Below are 18,019 nucleotides of genomic sequence, written 5' to 3'. Positions count from 1 at the left end.
CTTGTCTCCTTCCTCGTCTTTCTGCTTTCCTGATGAACCATTCAATAAGACCCCTGTCCCCACCATCCCTGCCCTCAGGGTTTGGCACATAAATGAGGATGCCTGCCTGCCTGCCTCTGATGCCTAATTATCCATGTCATGTCTGACAAGTGACTGACTGAGGTTATTTCTGTTATGACAAATGGATCTTTAGAATGGACTGTTGCTTTTTTTTATTTATTTTTTTAAGATTTTATTTATTTTTTTGACAGAGAGCAAGAGAGGGAACACAAGCAGGGGGGAGTGGGAGAGGGAGAAGCAGGCTTCCCACAGAGCAGGGAGCCCGATGCGGGGCTCGATCCCAGGACCCTGGGATCATGACCTGAGCCGAAGGCAGACGCTTAACGACTGAGCCACCCAGGCGCCCCCTGTTGCTTTTTTTTAAATAAGTCTTTGGCAATTCCCATCACTGGGCAAGAAAACGTCCAGTAACACAAAATTGTTTTAGTTCACAAAATCTTAACCAATATCAGACATTTGATCGGAAGTTCAGAAGTTTTAATGCGGCTTTGAAAAATATTTCTGGACAATGTTGTCTTTCTCATAATGAAAAAAAGAAATAACATCTGATATGTGGATGGTTTGTTGAGAGCACAGGTATTTTTTGTTTCCATGTCTTAGGTCCTCCAAAAACTCGGCTTTGAGCTTGTTGAGTTCTTCTGCTAGAAGCTTCAAGTTGAAAGGAAGCACTTGTTCATCTAAAACGAAAAGATACTCTCAAAATTATTTGTGTAAACTAAATCAAGTTGGGCTGTCTGATAACATCAGGAAATGAATTTGAATACTTCAGACAAACCAGATTATTCTGTTAATAATCAGTCGAGTAGGTGTACTATAGAAACAAAGGTCCCATTCATGTGATAGCAAACAAATCTTTTCAATACCTGGCTATGAAATGCGTGAGCAGAAAAGATAAGCCTGAAAAGGATTTTTGTTGTTGACAAGATAGTTGATTTAGAATCTTCTTGAACTAACAGGTAGTAAGGCAAAAAAGCAGAACTAGGAAATGACAATTTGGTTTGAAACTGTGATAAATCTCTAGAGCAGTTGTCTAATCTATAACTTCCTACAGTGATGAAAATGTTCTGTCCTACTCAACTCAACAGCCACCAGCCATGTGGGTAATGTGACTGAAACAAAATTGCTTTGTTATTAAACAGCTTTACAGAAAACTGGCACACCATACACTCTATTCATTTAAACTACGATTCAGTATACTTGCAGGCACCTATCCCCACAGTCCATTTGAGAACATCTCATCGTCTCAGAAACCTGCGTCCATTAGCTCCCACCCTCCTACCCCAGCCTCCACCCCACTCCAAATCCCTAAGCAACCACTAATGTACTAATGGGGCTCTAGATTTCCCCCTTCTGGGCATTTCACATGAGGGGACTCAAGCAATGCGGCTTTTTGCGATGGCTTGTTTCACTTTGCATACTGTTTTCAAGGTTCATCCTGGCTACTAGGAATAATGCTGACACAAATATTTGTGTACACATATTTGTATGAACATGTGTTCTCAATTCTCTTGAGCAGATACATAGGAGTGGGATGGCTGGGTCCCCTGGTAACTCCGTTTAATCGTTTGAGGAGCTGCTCGGCTGTTTGCCAAAGCAGCTGCACCATACCCATCAGCAGTGGACGAGGGTCTGCATTTCTCCACATCCTCACCACTGCTTGCACTGGCCTAGTGGGTGTGCAGTGGGATCTCGTGGTTTTGGTTTGCATTTCCCCGAGGACTACTGATAAGTGTGTTTTCTTATGGTTTGGCCATTGAGATGGAGAAATGTCTATTCAGACCCTTTGCCCATTTTTAAAATTGGATTGTCTTTATTGCTGAGTGGTACCAGTCCTTTACCTCTTTTGGATACAAGTCTCTTATGATCTCCAAGTGTTTTTTCCTGATATGTAGGCTGTCTTTTCACTTTCTTGATGGTAGGAGAAATGAATTTCTAATTTCATTTAAGTATGGATCTAGAAGCTAGTAGCACCTCCCTCACCTAAATAAATAAATAAATGTGTATTGTAATGGGTAGGAAATGAGTCAAGAGTGATTTGGGCATAATCCTATTCCCCCTTCGCCCCTTCTCTTCATTTTATATAGAAGGCAAGAAAGGCAAATGGTTGAGAGAGAACTCCTGCAACTATCTTTGTCTCTATTCTAATTATGCTGCTGTTTGTTCCAGGCCTTTGGTTTTCAAACTTTGGACTGTAACCTACCGGTGAGATGTAAGTTGCAAGCAGCGTTTTTCTAAAATGAAATCAAATAGAACATAGGAGAGCCCACTACACATGTGAGGGTTTTGTGAAACTTGTTGCTACACATGCATGTGTTCGTGTACTGGGCTACACCCTAGGGTACAAGATAAAATCTGCTTATGGATCGTATGAAAAACACCATATGGTTAGTGTACTGTTTGCTTTCCCAACAGTTCTAAGCTTTTGTAAAGGTATTAATGATCAATGCTGGTGATGTGGGGAGCCTAAAAGAAAGCACACTGGAGTCAGACTTGACTCTGAACCCAGGCTGTCCAAGCATCTCGTAGCTGTTCAGCCTTGCACCAGTTACTTGATCCTCCCAGAACCTTCATGTCCCTGTCTATAAAACTACACTCACCTCATGGGGCTGTAAAGACTGGCAACACTGAGCACATAAAAGCTCAAGAAATGTTAAGCTAACGATAGTTTTTAAATCAAAATTTAAATAAAGCAAAGAGTTCAATATTTAAAATCTGAAGGAGTTATTTTCTAGAACTAGCACATACTCCATTCAAGTTCAGACAGACAACACACTGAGCTTGCCGATTTGACATGTGGCCCCTGACCACCTCTCCCCGTTCCTTACTTCACCCGACTTAATTGCCACTTTTCTGCTCTAGAACCTACCAGACAACTTCACCTCTGGGCTTCTGCATTTGTGGCCACTGCCTGGAACGATCTACTATCAGATGACTGCATGTTTGCTCTTTCTGTTCATTCATATCTCAGCTTTAATGTCATCGCTGAGAAGCCTTCCAGACTACCCTTTAAAAAGAAGCTCTCCCATCACTCTACATTGCCTTTCCCTATTTTATTTTTCTTCAGGGCACCAGCAGATACTCATGTGCTTGTCTGTCTGTCTGTCTGCTCAGTATAACATTCTGCTCCCTTCTGATGCCCCGGTATCTAGAATAAAGCCCAGTACAGAGTCACCACTCAATAAAAATGTATTGGATGGATGAATACCCTGTTCTAGGGGTAGAATTTTTAGTTTTTATATAACCAAGTTGCATACTGAAACTGAAAACACGATGTAAATGTTAGGACTGAAAGCTAATAAACTACCCAAAGTGTCAAGGAGACAGGCATAGCAGCAAAGTCGTATCAACTAAACCCCATTCAACTACCCAACATACCTTTTGCTTCCTTCATCGTCTGAGAGACAATCCTTCGGAGCGTCTGGTCAGCTTGATGCAGAACGTTAGTTGAACAGATAATTCTGTCTGTTTCCTATGTAACACAGACATCGTTATTGGAAGTTTTAGAAAAGGACGGCTGAAGTGTGACATGTATTTGATAAGACGAAAAGGAAAGTGAAGATGGCTTTTCTGTTCCGGTGGTCCTTCCCTAGAAGATGGGTCCCATCTAGATAGCGGCTGCTGGTAAATGTCTAATAACAGGCTCTCCAGAAACAAGAGCAACACAACCTGTTTCCAGTGTTTGTCAATGTCTCTGGCGCACGTATTCCTGTCCTTGCCCGTTTCAAGTTACCAACGCCAATATAATGGGCGACAGGCTCCAACATTTCTGAGAGTTTGACAACTGGCTCCGACCAGCTGACGCACCACCGCAGCCAGGAGTCAGAAGCTGAGAGCTGCCGGGACACCACGGCAGTGACAGCATTTTCCACATTTTACTCAGAGTTTACACTCAGCTCAAAAAGACATTCATTCCTTCAGAAAGCGGTGCCTTCCCATGTATACTAAATCTATACTGGAAGATTTACCTTTTGTTCCACATTGTCCTCAATATATTTTACTGGATTTTCCAAAGCAGTAAGCAATAAATCAGTCAACTTCAGGCTATGAGAGAAGGGGAGATAAAATAAATCCTTATATCAAACATCTTTTTTTAAAAGAACTGGTGTTTATGAATACTAAATTGAATTCTAGAGGAATAAATATGCTATAACCCCAAGATCCTAAGCCAAAGGGGAAAAGCGAAATGATTTGGAAGCTACTTTCTACTTGCAAAATCTAAAAGTAGAAGCCCAAAACAAATTACAAGGCAAAAGAATCCCCTTATTTAAAAAATATTAATTTCCTAAAACATTTCAATAAGCTTTCGAAAGACATCCTCTCTTGTCCCTCATTAAGTGCTAAACTTTAGGCTACTACAGCTCTATTTTATTCTCTAAAGAAGGATACTTGGTCTGTACTTTCTGGCTTCTGCTTGTTTACTGGATGTAGGTTAGCGAAGTTATTCACTGGTCAAGGGGCCACGGAGTGCTGAGGCAGAATTCATTCATTTAACAAGATTTTATTGAGTATCTTCTTATATGAAAAATATACAACCATGTATGTGAGACTCTGTGCTAAGTGGGGTGGGGTACAGCGAAATCCCTATCCTCTCTAAGCCTGGTAATGATTCCATTGTCTGTCTCAATAATTAAGCAAAAAATTATAATTTTAGATAGTGACAAGTGTTTGAGTAAAGACCATAAACAAAGTGATGGTGTTAAGAGAGTGACTGCTTAGTCCAATGAACACTGGTCAGGAAAGTCAATCAAGCATAAATAAGTGGGGAGAGTAGAGGGGACAGCAAGTACAAAGGCCCTGAGGCAAGAACAAGCTCCTCCTGTTCATGGAACAAAGGCCAGTTTGGTTGACAAGCAGCAACGGGGGAAAGTAGTAGGATATGAGGTTGCAAGTTAACTGGGTTAGAACACGTAATTTATGGTGAGGAGTTTAAATTCTACTCAGAGTGCAGAGCGTGGCACTGAAACAATTTAGGCCAGTGTGAGTTAAATTTCAACCTCAAGATGATCTTTCTCACGCTGGAAAGAGCCAGGTTCTGGAGTGAGTGAGACTGCACTGGGTCCAAACCTTGGGTCTGCCACTTACTACCTGGATGTGTTACCTTACTTACCTGGGCCAGTTACCGCATCTATAAAATGGGGATAATCTATTTATCCTCAAGAGTTGTTTGTGAGGATTGAATGAGATTAAACATATGACGCGTTCAGAACATGCCCGATACATAGTATCTGCTGTTGCTCTGAGTAGTAACACTATTAGCCGTAGTGGTGGTTACATAGTAGTATCTTAGGGAAGCCTGGAGAAGGTACATTTGTCAGATCATCTTTCAACTTCCAATACAGGGCCACCAGGTTTCAAACAACCCCTTCACTGATGCTGTAACTATTCTGGACCTGTGAGAACAGGCGGCCAGGTTCTGAAGACCCAAGACAAAACAGATTATGCTGTGTTGGCAACAGCATGGGAGAAACTCACACTCTTCCTTGCTTTTAGGAAGAACTGGCCCTCACTGGTCTCAAAGCATTGATAACATTAGGCCATTCTCACGGGATAGGTATCTCGATGCCTCAACCAGCCATTCAACTTCCAAAGGAAAAAATTTTAAGTATTCCAGAATGAGTAGCAATCAGCTGGTTACGGGCCTGCTCAAAATTTCAGGATGTTAAAATTAGAAACCTCAGCAGTAGCTCATTTCATAAACCCTATAAACAACAGCCTCTTAAATCCATTTTTTTTTTTTTAGTATATTCAAGTATATATTATGAAATGCATGGAAAACTGTATCTTGGGAACCAAACATTTTGAGGAATGAATTTTAAAAATTAGTGTTTTAAAAATTGCTGATCCAGGGCGCCTGGGTGGCTCAGTCATTAAGCGTCTGCCTTCTGCTCAGGTCATGATCCCAGGGTCCTGGGATCGAGCCCCACGTTGAGCCCCTTGCTCAGTGGGGAGTCTGCTTCTCCCTCTCCCTCTGCCTGCCGCTCCCACCACTCATGCTCTTTCTCTCTCTCTCAAGTCTTTAAAAAAAATAAAAAAATAAAAAAATAAAAACTCCTGACCCCCTGTGGACAACAGCTAGGCAGGGGCTGAGGAAATGTAGGCAATAGAGCTCTAGAACTCTGCTATGATACAATAACCACGAGCCACAGGAGGCTATTTAAGTTTAAAGCAATTAAAATAAAATTTAAAATTCGGGCCATCAGAGGCGCTGGCTGTTCCAAGAGCTCAACAGTTGCGTGGCCAGCAGCCGCTACACTGGACAGAGGACGTTTCCGTCATCCGGGAAAATTCCATTACAAATGTGCTGCCGCAGAACTCTCGAGACACAGATCATGAACGGAAGCATTAGCACCACAGCCCACAAGCCTCACACACACGCAGCGGTGTAACAATAGGGAGGTTGAAGGCAAAATTCCGACTCGGCCACTTCCACCCTTTTTCTTTCTAGAAGAAAATTACTGGGCAACCTCTTTAGACTGTGTTACTTTAGCAAGACTTTCAAAGATGCACCCTACTCTGCATTCCCTGTGCGGATCTCTTGCGACAACACAGTCTTAACGAGAGTACACGTTTGCATGCACACGTCTCCGCTGCCACAAGCTCGAGGGCTCTGGGCAAACAAACTTTCTCACTCGGTTGCCTCTTCTCCGTAAAGGGAAGGTAACAATCTCTCTCTAAGGCTTGTGTAAGGATTAACCAAGTGGACATGAGTCAAGCAAGGAGCACTGTGCCCGGCTCAGGGAGGTACCCGGTGAAGGTCGGCTTTGCGTGGGATACCTGGCCTCAGAAGAGCACGGGGTACTCTGAATTGTGAGGCTGTTGTGTTCCCAAGCATTTTTCCCAGGGTTGGGCTTCTCTATCTTTCTTGCCATCAGGTGAATGGTCTCGGCAGGCAGTGGCCGGCATCTCTGGCCATTCCTCTGTAAACAGGTCTCGAGAGAACAATCTAAAAAGAGCTGGCAAAAGCCTAATGAATCTGAAAACAACATTAAACCACAGAATTACTGGTGCACTGTTTTTTTCCAAAATGTGACATAAACAAATTAGACAAATTATCCCGGCTGCAGCAGGAAAAACCATTTGCAATGCTGAACATCTAGCTTTGAGAATTAAGTAAATCAATACTAACTTCCCGATCCAATTAAATTCTAAGAACGGTAGTGATTTTGATATGCAAACAAATGTCTGTGTGTAAGAAAAAAAATGTTTGAATTACATTTCCGAGCCAGTTGGTAGACTTCGTATCTCATACTTTGATAATAAAAGTTGTCATCTAAAATCAAAAACAAAGGTCTAGAAACAGCAATCTTCGTTAAGAGGTAGCAAGACTGGGTCTCCAGCGCAGCAGAAGATATCAGATCTTGATCCTTTAAGCAGCTTATAAAATCCTCCCACAGGGCTGCAGTCCTGTTGGGTGGGACAGACATCTGACACCCGTTAATGACAGCCATCAAGAAGTATTCTAGGTACTTCAACAGTTCCTGTCGAAGCAATTTCCATTGGGATGGCTACAAAAGACGGAAGAATTACAATTTTCATTAGGTTCTGGCCAGTAGGGTGGTCCCGATTAATCGCCACCCGCCGTACAGGGACATTTCAGCTCACAGCGCTAAACCATTTGGAATTCTCTGAGCACAACTTCTTCTGTCATGCCTCCGTATCTCCGTGTATATATGGTTTTCTCTGCCCAGAAACTCCTACTCACTGATGTTAGTCCTCTGAAGTCTCCTCAGACTCAACCACGCAGCAGGCAGCTCAGACCCTCCCTTGCCTACGTGACATCCTGCTCTGCATATAGCGGGTCTCCACTCTAGCAGAGGGTGTAGGCATTTGTTTGCACATCTGTATTTCTCTGCTAGATCAATCGTCCGTCCATTGTTACCCTCCAGGAGAAATGAGGAGCCAAAATCAATATCCTGCCGAAATAAAATAGTCTGGCTTAGATATACCTATGCTGGTTTGCCCTTGAAATGAGAAAAGTTGTGGACAGAAAAGATCAGCTGAAAGATGCCTGGGTCAAGATGAAAAGACTTCAGGCTAACAACAGGGTTGAAATGGGATGGGGAACGACCGAGAAGGTAGACTGAAGGGAAGAGAATAACTTGAGAATACAGGTAATCTTGTGCTGCTCAAGCACTGTGGACAGCAGGGACAGAGTTATGAGGTCCAGGCTGGAGAGAACACATAGGAACACGAGATAAGGATCCCTCTCCCGCCTGTCCATGCCCTGCCACATCACTGAGATTACAACACATGTAACAAATACATCACCTAAACCTACTAAAAAGGAAACAAGATCACTTCCTAGAAGGTGAGTTTCCTACCCATGGTGACTAGGTGAGTCCCGTGGCCTTCGTCTGTAGTGAGGAGTGGAAAAAATATAATAAAAGTGAGGAAAAAGCCCAGCAAATAACGATTCCTATCAACAACTTTCAGCTTTCACTCAAGTGGTGAAAATACTATCATCCAACTAAATCCAGTGCTACCAGGGACTTGATATTGCATTTACCTCACAATTAAACAAGAATAAGAAAGTATATATAATTTTGCTGGAGCAGTCCAAAATGTTTCCATCCACCAAATGTACTGTGTTTGTACATACATATTTACAGAGTGGAATCACATCATACTTGCATGTTATTTAGGTGCATCCATCTACACTAGGGTATTAAACGACAAATATATTTTAGTTTTTCAGAATCTGTCATGTCAAAGAGGATTTGGTCTAGAGTGAGAATGAGATGGGTGACATGAATCTACTCTCCCCTCAGAGATCTGTTTTCATATGCTTCTCCACGGGGATGCATCTCGCTGCGCTGAGTGTGATTTGAAGGCTTAAAGGGAAGTGTGTACTTGGAACATACAAGCTGGTCACTAAACAGAAGCCCGTTACTTCATCTGGTGGTCAACTAAGAAACAACCATCTTTTCCTATGCTGGCAGAGGAAGATTTAGCCTGAGATGAATGAAGAGTGAGCTTCAGAGGCCAGGCCCTTCATTTGTACAGCCACTCTCTATTACCATGGGAGGGACTCTAGGAATTTTGTTATTTATAATTCTGTATCCTTTTACTTAAAAAAATTTCCGCAAATTGTATAAACTTAAAGATCCACAAAGATTCGCCTATGGCTGGATGTTAAACTGGCTGTGTTGAAATTTTTAAGAGATTCCGCCCCTTCCTAAGAATATTCTTCCTAAAGGATTTTTCAAGAGCATTCCTGACCAGGGTGGGTGGGGGTTCCACCTTACACGCTGACATAACCTAACGCTGTTTTAAGCCTCACTCTATAGAAGATACAATACATACATGCCCCAAATAGACATATAAATCTCTACAATGAATTACTTTAAGATGGAGTCAACATATTCTGTATTAAACCAACTCCACTCTTCTTGAATCCCGGTCTCTCCCCCTCTGTCAGGGACGCACCTCCCACACTAGGTGTAGTCCAGCATTTAGTAGGAGCCCCTTCATTTCCTTCCAAGACAGGGGTCTAGGCCCCGCCCCTTCCGTACTGACCAATGGCCGCGCGCTCGCCTCCTCCAGGAACGCGTCCGGCATGACGTCATCATAGGTGACGACGCCGACGGCCCAGCCCCGCTCCTGCCGTAGCCGGTGGCTGAGGGCCTGCGCCAAGGTCGATTTTCCTGCTGCCGGGAGGCCGCAGAGAAGGCAGAGGCCTATCTCCTGCGGTCCCTCGCTGCGCGCTCCTCTGGCGTCCTCGGCGGTCTTCATGCTGTCGCCGGAGACGGAAGGCGGCTGGGAACGCCGTCTCCGGAACCGTCCTCCCAGCGCGCACGCGCAGTCTCCCGCAGCTGCTGCGCCGCCTGGGGCCGGGAGGGAACGGCGGGCGCGTCTTCCAATCCTGACACGGTGCGCGACCCCGCGGTCTCCGAGATCTCCCCGTGGTCACCGGAATCGCTGGTGCCGAGCTCTTTGTGGGGCGAGTCCTCTAGGCTGGAGAGACCACGGCGATGCGTTTCCTAACTCCTGGACGTTTCCCAAAGGGTCAGAGAGTTGGACTTAGGTGGTCAGATTTATCCTCCCTGCTGGAAACTTGAAGCCACTGGGAATTGCACCTCGTTAAGGCGAGGTCCTTGGAAAATCCCAGAACAGACTTTGAGCGTCTTCCCCCAGCAGTCTTTGAAAGGTCAATTGCTGTTAGAATATATGGCGAAGTTGACAGTCCGACGCCCGAGCTCCGTTGCCCCTCCTAAATGTGACAGGTGGAGGGCAAAGTAAATATTAGGTACTGCGCCCTGAGCTGCAGCAAGTGTGAGGAAGTGGAGGCAGGATAGGAACATCCCTAGACCTCCGTTCCAATGTATTCATGCAGAGGACAGTAGGTATTTTAGTGTTAAAAGAGAAATACTAGGCTGTGGGGAGGTATAAAATTCCTTCTATGGGGTTGTGATGTGGAGAAGTTGAATTCAGATTCCAACTTTCACCTTATTTTAAAGGCGATTACTTCTTAGTCATAAGGTGGTGAGTTCAAAATGTGTGCAAATGAGGTTAGAATCAATAAAAGGGGGCAAAATACAATCAGTAGCGCAACGTTAAATCTGATATAATTTAACTACAGAGCATGTACACATACATTTTCTCTTGAAGGTGAGCCATGAGTTAAGCATACTCTTCCTTTCATGACATTTGGTCATTGGTCCAGTGCAAGAACGAGAAAGGTATGTTATGCCAATGGGGCAGCAAGCCCAAGGTCCCCAGCTGAAAGGGAGTTTAGGGGTGGTTGCTGAGTCCGAGTGTCCAAAGCTCGAATGGCGTCAGCAATGAAGATACAGAACTTTGGGCAGAAATCTAGTTCATTTATTGAGCCTGAACCGGGAGCTGTTTGGAACTTAAAAGCCTTGCTTACTGACAATGTGTGTCTCTACCTCCTTTGCCTCCAACCTCAGTTATTTAAGGAAAAAGCTGAGTATACCAAGAGCTTTGGGGAGGAAAACTTTCATTGCTGTTAGATTCTAGTACCCATATTCAGACTGATCTAATCTTTGGTGTCATTGCAGTAGTTACAGGGGGCAACGGATGGGACCAAAAAGCAACCTCATCCTCAAGAGACATTTGTGGCCCATTTTACCTCACATACAAACACATAATTTGAAGGGGCACAGGTCACTCCTATTTAGGATGTTAAACTTGATTTAAATCGCTCTTAGATTATCACATGGCACTGTAACTAAGTGCAGCCTCAATTGTCCTCATTCTGTCCCTTCTGATCCTCAGAAACAAGGAGGCTGGTCAGTCACCATACTGGAACTGTCACTCTGCTTTGAACTTGGGGAGAGACTGCTTGACAGACCTCACCTTCCTAGTTCTGTCAGTTCTGCCCCTCAGAGCCCTACGCATTGCACGGGACCTTTGCTTTGACTACCACATAGATCGTAGGAGGTGCTCAGCACCCAATCCCAATTTTTGCCTCAGCTAATTGTCCCATGTTGGAGGCTGTTCACTTGTTTCTTCTCACAAGAGCTTTCGATTCACTTTGACTCAGCTGCCTGTTCCAAAAATGTTAAATGTCCTTAAGAGGAACTCTATTCATCTGAGAGCAAGTGAACACAAAGAGCAATGTGTTGACTCCTCTGGGTTTAAGTTTCCTGATCTGTATAATGAGTGAAGTCTTCAAAAGGGCACTTAGAAAATCTGAGATTCCACCTTCTGACATCCCCAGTATCTTCAGAAGCAGGTTTCCTCCTCTGGTTAACACTGTTTTCTGCCAACTCAGCACTCAAGTTCTTCAGTTGCTAACAGAAACTACTAACAATCTAGCCTGCCAAAGCCCAGATTTCCTTAATCACAGCAATGGTAGTTAAAACCTCACTCCTCACCTCTTTTGCCAATTTCTTTTTTCTTTACTAATTCCTAGAGCTAAGCCCTTTCTAGTCAGATTTTTATTTTTTTTTAAGATTTTATTTATTTGACAGAGATAGACACAGGGAGAGAGGGAACACAAGCAGGGGGAGTGGGAGAGGGAGAAGCAGGCCTCCCGTGGAGCATGGAGCCCAATGTGGGGCTCGATCCCAGGGCCCCAGGATCATGACCTGAGCCGAAGGCAGACGCTTAACGACTGAGCCACCCAGGCGCCCCTCTAGTCAGATTTTTAAAAATACCTTGACCTGGGGCGCCTGGGTGGCTTAGTGTGTTAAGTGTCAGACTTGATTTCGGCTCAGGTCATGATCTCAGGGTTGTGGGATTGAGCCCCATTGGGCTCCCCTGACGATTTTCTCTCTCCCTCTGCCCCTCCCCCCTCTCAAATAAATAAATAAATCTTTAAAAAAAATATCTTGACCTGCTTTACCTTAACCCAAACATGGCGTTGCAAGCATGGCATTCACAACCTCTCCAAACTCTCACTTTTCATTACTGAAATAATTAACTAAAACATGTTATTCCATAACCCAGTAGACATTTAGTAAGTGCATGTCCCCTCAGCTGCCACCTCCTCGTGGGCCTGTTGAAAATGAACTGCCTTTCTTTTCTCTCCAGTGAGGTATTTGTTCATACCCATTTCAAAAACTCCTGTAAATTTCAGGCCAGTGTAAAACTTGTGCGCTTACTGGCTCCTTTTCTATACTATCAATATCATTTCCAGTTGAATCATCTTCAAGTCACCAATCTTATCTTCCTATTGATTTTTTAAAAAACCTAACAAAGGTAGCCTAAAATGTGAGCCAGATACTGAAATGTTACCAGACCTTGGAACTAATCTTAACAATGAACTAACCTTACAATACGTAGTGTTTTTCTGATTTCTCAAAGGCCACTCTGCCCCTGGCATTGTGAGGTGAGTAAATGTGGTATTGTGAAAGTGAGTAAATGACTTACTGTACTGAAAGTGGGTACTTAGACCCAGAATAATCATTAATTTCATTAAGCCTAAGAACCACCAAAGTGGCTGAGAAAAGACCACAGGTGTAAGAAGCAGTTCAGCTAAGATAAAGGAAGATCTGGGGCAACCTCTGATTCATAGTAACAATGATGGAACAGATTTCAATGTCCTGGTTTCTTAAGCTTTCAGAACAACTCTCTTGGAAGAAAACAATTCCAATGAGCTTTCTCACTATTTCCTTACTTCCTACGATTGTTATATATTTTAAATACTTATAAAGATGTTTAAAACAAAGTCCTCAACCATCTTAATAAATGAGCTTTATTTTAACACTGTGAAAATTACTCTATGTTTGGTACTTGTGTACCAGATACTGTGTTAAATGCTGGGTATCCACACATAAATAAAGACATCTCCTGCTGTTAAAAAAAAAAAAAAAGCTCATAGTTTATTTGAGGAAAGTGAGAAAAGTAAAATGTCCACACATTTGGAGATAAATATAACTACCAATTAAGAAAATTTACCTTGGCTGTTCTTGTTATATCATATATAAAAGTACAGCTATCAGAGGTAAAACTGGTATAAGGATTTTATAGTTTCCCCTTATCCTGAAATCCAATATTATAACATATCCCTGGAGGAACATTAATAAACATATCCCCAAATTCTGTAATTTTGCATAAAGATGGGTACTTTTTATAGGAAGAATGCAGTATTCAAAGTGAGTTATGAGCATATTATGTAGGATTTTTGATAGGTTACTTCTTCAGAACATGCAAGTGTCACAAAAACAACAAAAAATAGCAAAATACATCATCCGGTTTATTTAGTTTGGATGCTACTTTCCTCCATTATAAATTTACCAAAAGAAGAGATGGTTCACCTAGAAGTCACTGCTGAGTTCCCAAGAATGTGGGATAAAACAATCCCATTAAATAGGTCCATTACGAAAGTTCATTTTAAGCCAGGTATTCTGAAGCTGGAGTGGATTTTTCCATAGATACCATTTTACTCATGCTGGTTACCTTTTCAATCTACTTTTTACTGGATTCATTCACATTAGTGTACACTGTAGATCCAAGCAGAACAAGTTAATTTTTTTTTAAATTATGAAGATAAAATATACAAACAAAATCTCTTTGCAGTTTTCAATAATTTAAGGGAATAAAGGGGTCTTAAAATGAAAGTTTAAGAATCTGTTGTACGGCACACACAGCAACAAGACACAGTTATGTGATTCCTACCTACCTCATCCCTAATACCTCTATTTGTATTTTTTTTTAAGATTTTATTTATTTGACAGAGAGAGACACAGCAAGAGAGGGAACACAAGCAGGGAGAGTGGGGGAGGGAGAAGCAGCTTCTCGCCGAGCAGGGAGCCTGATGCGGGGCTCGATCCCAGGGCCCCAGGACCATGACCTGAGCCGAAGGCAGACACTTAACGACTGAGCCACCCAGGTGCCCCCCTCTATTTGTATTTTTAAAGAAATCTCTTCCCTTAGTTTTATTTTTAAATTATTGTCTTTACTAAGACTCTAGGGTAGTGATGGTGGGCAGAGGTAGGGAAGCAAGAAAAGCATGTAACAATAGGATGGGGTTCTTTTTTAAAGCCATGCACACTATCCCCTAATAAAACTCTCCAGGGGCACCTGGGTGGCTCAGTCAGTTAAGCATCCAACTCTTGATTTTGGCTCAGGTCATGATCTCAGAGTCGTGGGACTAACGCCGGCTGAGCACAGAGTCTGCTTGTCCCTCTCCCTCTGCTCCCACCCCCACCCCCAAACCCAGGCTCATGCTCTCTAAAATAAGTACATAAAATCTGGGCGCCTGGGTGGCTCAGTCGTTAAGCATCTGCCTTCGGCTCAGGTCATGATCCCAGTGTCCTGGGATCGAGTCCCACATCGGGCTCCCTGCTCAGCGGGATGCCTGCTTCTCCCTCTCCCACTCCCCCTGCTTGTGTTCCCTCTCTTGCTGTCTCTCTCTCTCTGTTGAAAAATAAGTAAAATCTTAAATAAAATAAGTACATAAAATCTTAAAAAAAAAAAAAACCCACAAAACCTCTACAACTCTCCCCACTTAGAATTTAAATGCTGTTACTAATGGAAGACTAATTCTTGACATATACTGATGACCACAGCTGTGTTGTGGTCCCTAAGATCACCCTCAGGTTCAAGGTTTGCTAGGAGGACTCAGAAAAGCTGTTATATTCATGGTTATGAGATATAACCATGTCTTGTTGCTCTTTGTGCCTTACAACAGATTCTTAAACATGAAAGGATGCAGATTAAAACTAGAAAAGCAAAGGCACATAGGACAGAATCCAGGGGAGACCAGATGCAAGCTTCCAGTTGACTCCTCCCAGGGGAGTTGTAATGACAGCACTTAATTCTCCCAGCAATAATGTGTGACATGTGCAGAATATTGCCAACCAGGGAAGCTCCTCCGAGGTTGGTATCCAACGTTTTTATTGGGATGAGTCATATAGGCACAGAGCACCCAGGTGCTGACGTTAGTTACTCAGTCTTCAACCCTTTCAGAAGTCAAATTAATAGAATGTGATCCTTCATCATAAATCCCATTGTTTAGCATGACCTAGATATGGGAGGGCCCAAGGCCCCTAGTCAAAAGACAATTTTATCAAGCAGGATATTCCAACGGCTTAGAGGATATTTCCAGGAGCTGGGCAAGCGCCAGGTCTTTTTGGGAATGTGCAAGTTTCGAACAAGTTAATCCTTTTACTGGACAAAACAACTTCAGAATAAGAAGATGTCACATAGTTGATGTCATGGATGTGGGCACAGATTCAGCTCTAGATCAAGAGCTTCCCCATCATTTCTACATTTCCTCAGAAAGCTTGATGCCAGGCTGTTTTGAAAACTGCACAGAGTACAGCAATGTTGCTAACCAGAACAGAGATTATAAATGAGATGGGGTGGGAAGCACCTATAAATGAGGGCTGGGGAAAAAGGGTAGGGAAGTCACTCTTTCTTTCCCATTCCTTCCCTAATTACAGGCCCAGCTGGAGGCAGGGTGAGAAGAAGGAATCCCTGGCAACTGTAGGGCCTTGCAAGAGCCAGAAGCAGAAGGGAGGAGAGGAAATACAACCCAAGTGGTACTTGCTGGGAGGAAAGTTAAGTTCCTATAACCACCTTGATGGGGAGTATATTCCAGGTTCCTCATCCTCCACCACCCCCAGGTTGATGTCTGATCATCCTGGCGTCTCATCATCAAAAATTCTGTTAGGCTGGTTTAGCCAGAACTCCCCTGACCCCTGATGATTTCTCTTAGTAATTTTCCACCAGACTCCCCACCCTGCTCCTTGGGCATAAATTCCCACTTGTTCACACTATATTCAGAATGGAGCCTGGTTCTATATGGACCTCCTCCTCCTATTGCAATAGTTCTAAATAAAATCTGTTTTTACCATCCAGCTCTGGTTTTTCTTGACATAATTAAAAAGGGCAAGTATAGTACAGAGGAATTAGCTTAATTCTATGGGAAAGGGGATATCAGCTTGCTTTTGAATGATAAACAGGATATTCCCTACCTGCCCACAAAAGGGGCATTCCACATAGAGGGGAAAATACTACAAGGTGGGGAGGCAGTATGTGGGAAGAGGCAGGCAAGAGTCACAGTACAAAGGGCTTTCTATGTCATGCTAACCAGTAAGGGTGACGAGGACATCAAGCACTAGAAGGGGCAGAGGGCAGTGCAGAGGATGGAATGGAGGTTATGAGAATGAAGGCTTATGACAGTTAAGAAACTCCAGGAATTGTTTGGATGAAAGCTAGTGCTTGAAAACAGAAGACTCAGTTGAAAACATTGATCTCCCTCCTTAAATTGAAGATTGGTGGTTTTGAAGAAAAGCGTATTTTCCTTTGGACTCCCCAAAATGTTAATGAATGAAAATTTATGACCGCAGGAAGCAGGATATATAGAATAGAAATACTGATGTAGACGACCTAGAATGAATCTGGAGGACTGAAAAACTTCGTAAAAGTCCAAGGACCTTTACATTTAAGGACTCCGGAAATTACCTGTGATCTAATTTCCTTTTTTCTTTCAAAAGATGAGAAACTCATCTGCCAAGCCTTTCCAGGAAAGGGTGGGTGGAGGTGGTGGGGAGGCACCAGTTACCCTCCTCTCCTGAGGGGCAACTAGAAAGTTCCATCTGCTCCACTTTCCGGAACCCAAACCTTAAAAGTCCTTCAAGTCGCAGCTCAGAGGCGACACCACCAGAGGCCTGAGGCCCCGCTCCTGCTCGCTCCTGCCAGGGCCAGGGCTGCGGACCACGGCTGCGGGGACCGCCCCTGCGGCCCCGGTCTCCCTCCACCTCCCCTCCAGCGCTGAGGCCACAAGGAGCGAGGTCAGCCCGGTCGACATCCCGCCCTCGCGCCAGCGGGTCACTGGCTCGGCCACGTCCGGCCGGCGCCGCGGCCCCACTGCCACTCGGGGACGCCGTGCAAACCTCCGCCTGCTACAGCCAAGCTGCCGGCAGGCACGCACCCAGCGCCCACTCGCTCCGCTGCTGTCGGCGGCAAGGCCGCGGCGCGTCCACTGCAGACACAGCGACGGTCGGCAGCAGGTCCTCCGGGGCGCGTGCAGCGACCGCACCACTCCTACCTGACCACCGACTCTCCTCATTGGGCCGACCCTCCCGAGTGGCCGGCAACCATCATCCACAGAGCCTTCTACGTCCGCGGACCCACGTGCAAACACCGCCCGGTTCCCGCGCGCCCGCGCTGCGCCTGCGCACAGTTCCAGCGGTAGGTCCAGGTGCCGTCGGGGCGCATGCTCCGTCCTGGAGTTCGGCCCCCTCCACCCCCGCCCCCCAGTTTGGAAGCGCGTTGCTGCAGCCGGTTGGCGCGCGCATGCGTGTCTCCGGTACCTGGTTTTCTTCCCGGCTGGGCGAGGAGCCGTGGGTCTTGGGTTTGAAGCCAGCCGAGCCGGAAGTCGGTCTGCTTCTTCGCCTCCCTTCTGTTCCTGGCAGAAACGCAAGCCCTGGAAGAGAGGTTCCGGGCTCAGCCTGAACTGGCGGCGGCAGAATGGAGACCGGGGCCGAGGACGTGGGACTGACCCGCCGCCCGATGCTGGCCTCTTCCTGGGATGCCGCCTGCGGAG

The 18,019-nt window shown here is 44.6% G+C and overlaps 1 protein-coding gene across 3 annotated transcripts; it reads right to left on the bottom strand.

Moving 5' to 3' along the window:
• Nucleotides 1-522: 522 nt before the first annotated feature.
• PSTK (phosphoseryl-tRNA kinase) lies at nucleotides 523-18,013 on the bottom strand. 3 transcript variants are annotated; one of them, XM_032423350.1, is made up of 7 exons: nucleotides 17,787-18,013; nucleotides 9,577-10,270; nucleotides 7,274-7,565; nucleotides 6,835-7,033; nucleotides 4,026-4,101; nucleotides 3,436-3,529; nucleotides 523-737 (listed from the first exon to the last, which is right to left on the bottom strand). In XM_032423350.1, the coding sequence occupies exons 2-7, from the start codon at nucleotides 9,790-9,792 to the stop codon at nucleotides 538-540; spliced, it is 1,077 nt and encodes a 358-aa protein (XP_032279241.1). In that variant the 5' UTR covers nucleotides 9,793-10,270; nucleotides 17,787-18,013; the 3' UTR covers nucleotides 523-537. The 3 variants fall into 3 exon arrangements, with proteins under 3 accessions (XP_032279241.1, XP_032279242.1, XP_032279243.1); XM_032423351.1 differs by lacking the exons at nucleotides 9,577-10,270; nucleotides 17,787-18,013 and adding an exon at nucleotides 17,405-17,753; XM_032423352.1 differs by lacking the exons at nucleotides 9,577-10,270; nucleotides 17,787-18,013 and adding an exon at nucleotides 17,522-17,750.
• Between the last annotated feature and the right edge of the window lie 6 nt (nucleotides 18,014-18,019).

This window comes from Phoca vitulina, unplaced genomic scaffold, assembly GCF_004348235.1.
Source record: "Phoca vitulina isolate PV1807 unplaced genomic scaffold, GSC_HSeal_1.0 scaffold28, whole genome shotgun sequence".
Taxonomy (NCBI): Eukaryota; Metazoa; Chordata; class Mammalia; order Carnivora; family Phocidae; genus Phoca; species Phoca vitulina.
The sequence above is the reverse complement of the archived record's forward strand: the minus strand, read 5'-3'. Positions and strand labels throughout refer to the sequence as shown.

Coding starts and splice junctions, on each gene's coding strand:
- PSTK (XM_032423350.1), bottom strand. CDS start 9,792: ATGAAGACCGCCGAGGACGCCAGAGGAGCGCGCAGCGAGGGACCGCAG. Junction 4,102..6,834: donor CCGTGCTCTTCTGAGGCCAG/GTATCCCACGCA, acceptor CTTCTCTCATAG/CCTGAAGTTGACTGATTTAT. Junction 3,530..4,025: donor AGGACAATGTGGAACAAAAG/GTAAATCTTCCA, acceptor TGTGTTACATAG/GAAACAGACAGAATTATCTG.